The following is a 10,667-nucleotide window of genomic DNA, read 5'->3' as shown; positions in this document are numbered from 1 at the left end:
AGTTGTTTATTTTTGCTTTCATTATATGTGCTTTTGGGCTCTTAAGAAATCGCAGCCCAGACCAATATTATGGAGCTTCCCTTCTATATTCCCTACTAGTAGTTTTACAATTGCAGATCTTACATTTAAGTCTTTAACCCGTTTTGAGTTGATTCTTGTATAAGGAGTGGAACAAGGGTCCATTTTTACTTTTCTGCATGTAGATATCCAATTTTACCAATGCCTTTCACTGAAGAGATCATCCTTTCCTCATTGTGTATTCTTGGCACCTTTGTCAAAAGTCAATTGACCATAAATGTGTGGCTTTATTTTAGGGCTCTGTATCTTATTTCATTGGTCAATGTGCTGTTTTATTTTAGGGCTCTGTATCCTATTTCATTGGTCAATGTGCTGTTTTTGTGCTAGTACCATGCTGTTTTGATTACTATAGCTTTGTAATCTATTTTGAAATCCAGTAGTATGATGCCTCTAGCTTTAATATTATAAATTTTTGTATGTTATTAGGTTAAGATTGGATAAACTGTCATAAATCATTTAGTCTATTACTTCTGCTGGGAAATTTTGATTGGTTTCATTTTATTTTTTGAGCCTTTATCAATGTATTTCAAAATTCTATTTATTTTTCACTATTAAACAAAATATGTTTTCCGATTTTACTCAGGATCTGGGCTCTTCCTCCTTATTCTATTCTCAGATCTTTTTGTTGGCATCAGTTGAGGTCTTCAGTGATGGCTATCAACTCACTACCTTGTCAAACATGTGCAAACTTGACTACCTTGTCAAGTTTGTGTTGCATAGCTTAAGGGCAGAGAAAATACAATATAAAGGATCTAGAGGAAAACAACAACTTAATGAGACAACTTAACTGATGTCAGCCATACCATGTATGACTATCTTTATAAGAGTTGGGAAAGTACATTATAATTTTTATAAGTTCAATTTTGCATTTATATTGTTTTCTATATCTGTAGGTGGCCCATGAATAATTCTTAATGAATGCCCATGATTATAGATGTATACTATAAACATTATTGGGTAGACTTGGTATACCTTCATCCATTTTGAAAGATAAAGGCAGTGAAAGAGGTATCAATGGTTATTTTATAAGCTCTTTAAACAAGAAAAATCTGAACAAAAGTCAAGTCAAACTTGCTGAGAATATTTATTGCTGTCAGTTGAGATTAATGAAACATAGAGTGTCTTCAGTAAAGATGAACTGAGGGGAATACTACCTCTTTCTTTTGGTGACAAGTTTTTGTTATCCAGCTGTCACAGTGCTAGGTGGGCACTGGGATGGGTGCCCTTGCCTCTTCTTCTGGGATGTCTTAGTGGTAGTGCCTGCTCCCTAATGACTAGCTTTGCTGAGCAATTTGAAGTCGCTTCATTTTTGTTTTTTGCCTTCGAGCCGTTCTCAGTTTTTTAGTTTTTAAGAAACTGTCCTCTAATTGGTATAGAAAATCTTCAATTTGTCCAACCTAGAAGAAATAAACAGATGCAACAAGATTTGTTGTTGGTATCCTGGGTTTTGTATACTTATGAAAAATGGTGAGGTATTTAAAATAAATGGCACATACAAATCCTTGTTGGAACAGAACTGGCAGAAACAGAAATGATTAAACACAAAAGCCTCTTTCTGTTTCCATTACAGGTCCCCCTGTTTTACTAACTTAACGCAAAGCAGAAGCACAGGAGTTTGCTTTATCACTTGGTCCAAGCAATTGGAATGGAAATGGGGATTACTGTCACCATGCAGTTTTTAATGGTCACTAAAACCAGTGATTTCAAAAGAAAGTGAACGGTAAAAGATTAATCCATGGCAACCCTTTTCTCCATCTCCTTTGCCAACAATAAGAGTGAAAACAAACAAACACACTTACCTCCCTCAAAGCCAGAGATTCTAGCATTTAGATGCCCCTAACCAACATGGGAGAAAAATGAATATTTGTATAGTCTTGGCAAGAATCATTTCTCCTTTCAATCAAAATGAAATTCTGAAAGAATGCATTCTCTTAAAAAATGCCACACTCCAGGGAATAAGATAAAATAATGATATACACAACAATTCTTGAAAAAGAATTAGTCTTTCTTCAAAGCAAACTTACAATTATTCAATGGCAGTTGATAGAATGTATCATACTGTTTGTCGGAAAAAAAACTATAGAATAAAAGTTTACACATATGCTGAATTGAGTTCTCATGAAAGTCAGTAGATATACAATTCATACTTAACCCTGACTCCTAGGACCTGCATATTGTATTAGCCTAACATTACTCACTGAAGAGCTCATTGTCATAAAGTTAACTCAAAGCTAGAGCACTTACTATTCAAGGTACATGAACGTATCATCTACTTAAGATAAAAGCACTTACAACTTCAATTTTCCAATTTTGAGTTCCACTTTTAAATTGCTTGATTTATCATTCAGAGTAATATCCAAAGAATGATTCAGATTGTCAAAAAGAGAATAATAAATGGTAGCACTCATCCATATGTTATGCTTAGATCTTGTATCATACTAGTGGTATAAACTGTCCACTGTTTTTTTTAAGAAAACAAGATAAATTATTTATATGAAAACTATTCTTTTTGAAACTCTTGTAAAAACTATTTCAGGTACATTTTTTAAAAAGCACATTGTTTTTTATGATGTCTGATCACTGCAGGACACATCAAAATCATTTGACAGAATATTCTTGGATTCCTCCATGAAGTCAATGCATTATTCTATGTATTCCATACACACACACACACACACACACACACACACACACACACACACACACAATATCTGATTTTCACCAAAGTAAGACATTTAAAAATTAACATGGAACACAATCAGTGCAAATACAATGGATGGCAGCTTACCATTACTTCAATAGTTGAGTTGATGATTCATTCACATTATTTGTACTGACAATATATCATTTAAATCAAAGCTCTTTACAATGAGAATATTTGCAATTAGCCCAAATATAATTTAAAATTACAATTCTAATGCAGTAAAAAAGCTTCCTTCAATAAGACAGTGAAATAATTGTTTTTAAATATCCATTAGGTATCTGCTGTCTTTTAAAAACAATTGTATTCATTAAGAGCAGTATTTAGTAACAGGTTTGAATTTTATTTTAAAAAGACAAGAAACACAAGATGTGTCACTGGAAAAAAAGAATTCTACTGAATTAACTGGGCAGGTCCAGACCACATATTATGTGCGTGCTGTATCTGGCCTGTATGTTCATCTCCTACCTGGCCTGTCTCCCTCCTGTGCTTTTAATCCATCTCATAAAGATGCCAGAATGAACTTTTAAACAGATAAATCTGATCTCACATCTTTCCCTTGCTCAAATTACATTAAATGGATTTCTAAACTCTTACCATGGCCTATACACCTGTATACCTGGGTTATCAGGTTTCACTTGCATCTCTGGCACTAACATCAATCCATCTGCTTTAGCTATGGGGAACATCTCTCAATTATCTGAGCACAGCCATGCACTGTTCTGTGTCCCCTCCATCTTCCTAATGGAACATGTCCATTAGAACACTTACACATCCTCTGGATTTCAGGTCAAACATCAATGCCTCAGGGAAGTCTTCCTTTAGAACCGAGGCCAAGTTGGTTGTCTCAGTAACATTTTTTCATCTCTTTAGATATCATAATTTTTAAACTTCATTGTTTATAATGATTTATATAATATCTGTCTTCTCATCTGGACTTTCAGCTCCATAAGGCAGGGACCAGGTCCATGTTGTCCACTATTTCCAAAACCTAGGATATTGCAGACCCTCCATAATCCTACTCTCTGATAAAAGAGTTGAAGAGATTCAGAAAACCATGTGTTTTTTCCATATTTAAGTGATGCCTGGAATGAAGGATATCAGAAGGCCTTCTTTTCCTCTATAAATTAAATAAACATGACTTTTTCATGCCACCATTCTTTTACCATTGTTTAGCTTTGAGACTGTCAAGACAAGCAAGGTTACGACAAGGTGTTGCCTGTATACTTGAAACAGCCAGGAGTAGAAAGGGCACTGGACGAAGAGTCAGCAGGAATGTTGAATTCTGCTCTCGGGTTGGCTTCTAACCCTGCTCTGTGACCCCAGGGAAATTACTTGGCCTTTCTGAACTTCAGTTTTCACCAACAGTTGGTATTAAAAGAAGATTGGCCTGGACAATTTCCAAAGACACATCTGGTCATAAAATTCTGTGACTTACAACCATATCAGATCCAAGTAGTCCAGTCCTAAAAATGAGTACTCACATTTTCAAATCAGAGGTTATTCTCTTAGATTACACCATTAGATGAATGACACAACATGCAGCAAAGTAAGTCAATTTTAGCTTCTATACTTACTGACGTGTAGGAGAGCTGCAACATGTTTTTTAGAAAAGCTGGTTCTTTCTTTTTTTTTTTATGTCAAGGAAAGAAAAATGCTGGTTAAAGAGAAAATAGATTCATATAACTAGAAGAACAGATTGCAAATGATAGAAATTTCTGTAAAGCCCTTGGGAAAATAAAATACAAAGAAATATGTAAGTACACAAGAAAGTACACAGTTTTTGAAGCAGAGGCTTTATTAGACTCTCTTTGGTACAGAATCTACTTGCTTAACTGTATCAGATAGGCTACTTGGTCATTCTGGGTCTAACTTTCCCTTTGCAAAATGGGCAGATAACATTTTTGTGTGTGTATATATGTGCCAATGCTGACTTGACATTACAGTGATATGGACATTAGACCAAATGAGCCTGCAGAGAATTTTAGACTGTCTAATGATGGAGGGGAACGAACTATCTCTGTCGGAGGGCAGGTTCTGACCCATCATATGACTGTTGGTCATAACTCATATCAAAGAGTAAAGAAATTGTCATCAGCCAGTTTCTCAACGCCTTTTAATTCACATTTAAACACTACTATTATGGGCTGAATCGTGTCCCCCTCTCAATTTACGTGTTAAAGTACCCAGTACTTTAGAATGTGGCCTTATCTGGAGGTATTTACATAGCTAATCAAGTTAAAATGAGGTCCTTAGGGCAGGCCCTAATCCAAAATGACTGGTGTCATTATAAAACAGGGACATTTGGAGACAGAGGCACACACAGGAAGAATACCATGTGAAGAGGAAGGCAGAGATTGGGGTGATGCCCCCACAAGCCAAGGTACGATAAAGAATGCCAGCAAATCACCAGCAACTAGGGGAGAGGCGTGGAGCAGTTCCTTCTTCACAGACCTTGGAGGACCCAACCTTAAAGACACTGATTTCAGATTCTTACGCTCCAGAATTGTGAAACAATACATTTCTGTTATTTAAGCCCCTCAGTTTTTGGTACTTTGCTATGGCAGTCCCAGCATCTGAATGTAACTACTAAGCCATAAAGTGAAGGGAAGAGCAATTAAGTTATAATTTTCCCCTCAAACATGACTTTGATCCTTTCTGAAACTCTCATTTCCCACTGATGTTCCCTACGTGGTTGATGCCCCTTGGCACAGGCGTAGTGTATACCTTGGGAACCAGGCTTCTCTCTTGCCAGTAATGGCTGTGAGAAGAAGTTGATCTCAAACATGAATGAACAAGTAAATTATACTGAGAAGGAAGATGCTGGGCTTGAATTTAGGCTTCCTATTAAATTTCACGTAGTCTGAATCAAGGAGAGAGGATTAGGTGTGTTTATATGGGTTTGCTTGCACATGTTCATGCCTTAGAAATTGAGTGCTCAAATAATTTTTTAAATTAAAGCTTTAAAAGATTTTTTTAAAGAAGAAAGTTGAGGAAATAGGAATAAAATTCATCAGGAATAAATATCAGGCTTATATGACTATAGTGGTAGTTACAGAATGGGAATGTGTTTCAGTGATTAGCAGTTTGGACCAAAATCCTCTCGGCAAAACAGACATTTCACCCCACCACAGTGGATTTGATAACGTTAGTTTCTTTGCTCTGTTTCAGTTTTATTTCCAGACCAAAAGCTTTTAAATATTTATCATCCAAAATGGTTTGAATTTTAATTCTTATTAGAATTACAGTTGTTTTCAAATAGGCTTGAAATTAATTTCTAAAATAAACTTAGTTTCTGAAACGGAGTTGTTTCTACTATTCATTATACAGCAGTTTCCTTTAGCTTTGGGCTAGTATTCAAACAGACAGACAAGCCCCTAAGTTTTTCCTTTTTCATTTAGTGAATTTGGTATATTATTTAGTTTTTTGTCATAAGAGTGTAACATAAAAATCTGGGGTACCTACCCCTGAGATTTTATAAAACCTGCAAAAAAAAAATGCCAAACTATATCACCAACTCTTGAAAATACCCATAATGATAAGTCTTTTTTTAGTGTGTTTAATATAGAGTTAGAAACTCTTATGAAATTTTGCTATCACATAGTCCAGGAAACTATGTGTTATGGTCTGAATGTCTATGTGCCCCCAAATTCATATGTTGAAATTCTAACTCCCAAAGTGACAGTATTAGAATGTAAGATCTTTGGGAGGTGATTAGGTCACAAGAATGGAGCTCTCTCGTGAATGGCATTAGTGCCCTTATGAAAAGACGCCCAAGGGAACTTGTTTGCTCTGTCTACCATGTGAAGACACAGCTAGAAGGCACCATCTATGAACCAGAAAAGGGGCCTTCAGTGGACACTGAGTCTGCCACTGCCTTGATTTTCTAGCCTCTAGAATGATGAAAAATAAATTTCTGTGGTTTATAAGCTACCCAGTCTATGGCATTTTATTATAGCAGCCTGAACAGGCTAAAGTACCATGTATCATAGTTTTAAAAAAATTCATTTTGGTAAGATTTATCTGAAGGTTTGAATATATATTATTAAATTAAACTTTTGTTTTGAGATAATTGAGGATTCACACACATCAGTAAAAAGTAACTCAGTAAGACCCAGCATAATTTTTACCCAGTGTCTGTCAGTGGTAATATCTTGCAAAACTGTAGAATACTACAGCCAGGATATTGACATTGATACAGTCAAGACATGGAACAGTTCTATTATCACAAAGATCTCTCATGTTGCCTTTTTATAGCCATCTGTTTTCCTCCTGGTCCCTAACTTCTTCTTAAGCCCTGGCAACCACTAATACAATAGTAAGGAGACAGTCTCGCTCTGTCACCCAATCAGCATAGTCTCGGCTCACAGTAACCTCTGTCTCTTGGGTTCAAGTAATTCTCTTGCCTCAGCATCCTGAGTAGCTGGGATTACAGGCATGTGCCACCACAGTAGGCTAGTTTTTGTATTTTTGGTAGAGACAGGGTTTTGCCATGTTGCTCAGGCTGGTCTCGAACTCCTGGCCTCAAGTGATCTGCCTGCATCAGCCTCCCAAAGTGCTGGGATTAGAAGTGAGCCACCGTGCCTAGCCATAGGTTCTTCATTTATATAATTTTGTTATTGCAAGAAGGTTATCTAAATGGAATCATATAGTATATAACTCTACACTTCTCTGGAGATTTATTCAGGTTGTTGTATCAATAGTTTATTTCTTTTTATCACTGACTAATATTCCATGGTATGAATTAATCAGTTTGTTTAACCATTCATGCTTTAAAGGATAGTTAGATTATTTCCAGTTTGGGGTTATTGTAAAATAAGTTACAATAATTTGGGCTATTGTAAAATAAGTTATAAACATTTGTATACAGGTCTTTGTTTGAACATAAGTCTTTATTTTTCTGGGATAAAAGCCCAGGAGGGCAATTTCTAGGTTACATGGGAGCTGCATATTTAAATTTTTTTTTTTTTTCAGTAGTGCTGATTGGTTGGATTGGAAATGAAATCAAAGGGAGTCGAAGCTGTCTTGTGCTGAGTCAGTTCTGGGTGGAGGCCACAAGGTCAGATGAGCCAGTTTATCTGTCCGGGTGGTGCCAGCTGATCAGGTGCAGCATCTGCCAAATATCTCAAGCACTGATCTTAGGCTTTATAATAGTGATGTTATCCCCTAGGTTATATCTAGTTTTATTTATTTATTTATTTATTTATTTATTTATTTATTTATTTATGAGACGGAGTCTCACTCTGTCACCCAGGCTGGAGTGCAGTAGCGCGATCTCCTGCTCACCGCAACCTCCACCTCCCAGGTTCACACCATTCTCCCGCCTCAGCCTCCCGAGTAACTGGGACTAAAGGTGCCCACCACTACGCCTAGCTAATTTTCTGTATTTTTTAGTAGAGATGGGGTTTCACCGTGTTAGCCAGGATGGTCTCGATCTCCTGACCTTGTGATCCGCCCGCCTTGGCCTCCCAAAGTGCTGGGATTACAGGCGTGAGCCACCGCGCCCGAAACTGTCATATTATTTTCCACAGTGGTTGTGCCATTTTACATCACATTAGTAATGTATTAGTGATCTAATTTCTCTGTGTCCTTACCAGCATTTAGTATTGTCATTATTGCTCATTTTAGCCATTTTAATAGGTGTGTAGTGACATCTCATTGTGGTTTTAATTTGCATTTCCTTAATGGCTAGTGATGTTGAACATGTTTTAACATGCTCACTTGTCATTCACTCTGGTGAATGTCTGTTCATATCTTTTGTCATTTTCAAATTGGACTGGTTTTTTTACTCCTGAATTTTGAGAGCTCTTTATAGAATCTGTATACAGATTAGTCTTTTGTTGGATGTGGGGTTTGCAAGTATTTTCTCTCATGCTGAGCTTTTTTATCATCCTTTTTTTTTTTTTTTAACAGAGTCCTTCCACAGATAAAGTTTTTAATTTTGATGAAGTCTAATTTATAAATTAAACTTTTATGGATTGTGCTTTTGGTGTCAAGTCTAAGAAGTTTGCATAGACCAAAATCCCATAGATTTTTTTCCTATTGTTTTGTAGAAGTTTTATAGTTTTATATTTTGCATTTAAGTCTATGACCTAATTTGAGTTAATTTTTGTATGAAGTATAAGGATTAGGTCAAGGCTGTGTTTTGTTTTTTTTTTATTTTTGGTCTACAGATGTGTAAATGTTCCAGCATCATTTGTTGAAAATGCTATTTTTCTTCCACTGAATTGCTTTTACTTCTTTATAAGAAAAATCAGTAGAGGATATACGGGTTTATTTCTGGGTTCTCTATTCTGTTCCACTGAGCTTTGTGTTAATCCACCAGTACACAAATTCTTGATTACTGAAGCTATCTAAAAAGTCTTGTATATCAAATTTGAGAGTTCAATGTCTATCTTATGTCAGATCTTTCAATCCATAAACATGGTATATCTCTCCATTTATTTAGACCTTTGATTTCTTTCATCACTGTTTTGTAATTTTAGGCATACAAGTCCTGTAGATGTTTTGCTAGGTTCACACCAAAGTATTTTATTTGTTTGAGTAATTGTAAATAATACTGTCTTAAATTTTAGTGTCTCTGATCACTGCTATTACATAAAAATACAACTGAGTTTTGTACATTTGTTTTGTATCTTGCAACGTTGCTGAACTCATTTTTTGGGGGGGATTTTTATGTAGACAATTATGTTATCTGCAAATAGGGAAGGGCGGATTTCTTTCTTTCTTTCTGTTTTACATGCCTTTTGTTTCCTTTTTGTGCCTTAATGCCATGGCTAGAATTTCCAGCACTATGTTGAATAAGAGCGGTGAAAGCTAATATCCTTTCCCTCTTCCTGATTTTAGAGGGAAAGATTTTATTCTTTCACTATTAAGTGTAATGTTAACTGTGGAATTTTTGGAGATGCTCTTTAACAATTTGAGGAGGTTCCCCTTTATCCCTAGTTTTCTGAGTATTTTTTAAATCATAAATGCATGTCAATTTTGTCCAATGTTTTTTGTGCATCAATTTATATAATCTTGTAATTTTTCTTGTGTAATCTGTTTATATGGTAGATTGTACTGATTTTGAAATATTCAAACATCCTTGCATCTATGGGATAAATCCCACTTAGTTATGGTATGTAATTTTAAACATATTGCTAATTTCTATTTGTTAATAATATTAAGATTTTTGCCTCTATATTCAAGACAGCTATTGGTTTGTAAATTTTTTTGGTACTATTTTTGTCGATTTGGTATTAGGATAATACTAGTTTTATAACATGAATTGGGAAGGCTTTGCTACTCTTGTATTCTCTGAAAGAAACTGTGCAGAATTGGTGTTAATTCTTTAAATGTGTGGCAGAATCATCCAGTGAAACCATCTAGGCTTGGAGATTTCTGGGGAGTTTATAATTATGAATAGTTAGAGGGTTAATGAAACTATTTTATATTGGGTGAGTGGTGGTAGCATGTTTTTTCAGGAATTGGTATATGTCATCAAAGTTGTCAAATTTATATATGTAGAATTGTTCTAAAGATTCTCTTATCCTTTTACTGTCTGCAGCATCTGTAGTGATGTTCCATTTCATTCCTGGTATTGGTGATTTGTGTCTTCTCCCTTTTTTATTCATTAGTTTTGCTAGATTTTTTTTTTTTTTTTAATTTTACTAACCCGTTCAAAGAACCACTTCTTTGTGGCATTGATTTTCTCTATTTTTCTGTTTTCATTTCCATTGATTGCTAGTTTAATCCTTATTGTTTTCTTCCTTCTGCTTGCTTTGTATTTATTTTGCCCTTCTTTTTCTAGGTTTTTGAACTTGGACTTGAGTTATTGATTTGAGATAGTTTCTTCTTTTATAATATATGCATTTAGTGCTATGAATTTTTCTCTCATTTCTCTTTT

General features: G+C 35.3%; 1 protein-coding gene across 1 annotated transcript in view; it reads right to left on the bottom strand.

Moving 5' to 3' along the window:
* Positions 1–1,138: 1,138 nt before the first annotated feature.
* SPATA16 (spermatogenesis associated 16) overlaps positions 1,139–10,667 on the bottom strand; it is a 262,274-nt gene continuing 252,745 nt past the window's right edge. Inside the window, exon 11 of the mRNA XM_037988555.2 lies at positions 1,139–1,475. Coding sequence (XP_037844483.2) covers positions 1,353–1,475 — 123 coding nt within the window. The 3' untranslated portion in view covers positions 1,139–1,352. The remainder of the gene's footprint in view (positions 1,476–10,667) is intronic.

Source organism: Chlorocebus sabaeus, chromosome 15 (assembly GCF_047675955.1).
Source record: "Chlorocebus sabaeus isolate Y175 chromosome 15, mChlSab1.0.hap1, whole genome shotgun sequence".
Lineage (NCBI taxonomy): Eukaryota > Metazoa > Chordata > Mammalia > Primates > Cercopithecidae > Chlorocebus > Chlorocebus sabaeus.
This window is presented reverse-complemented; position numbering and strand designations above follow the sequence as displayed.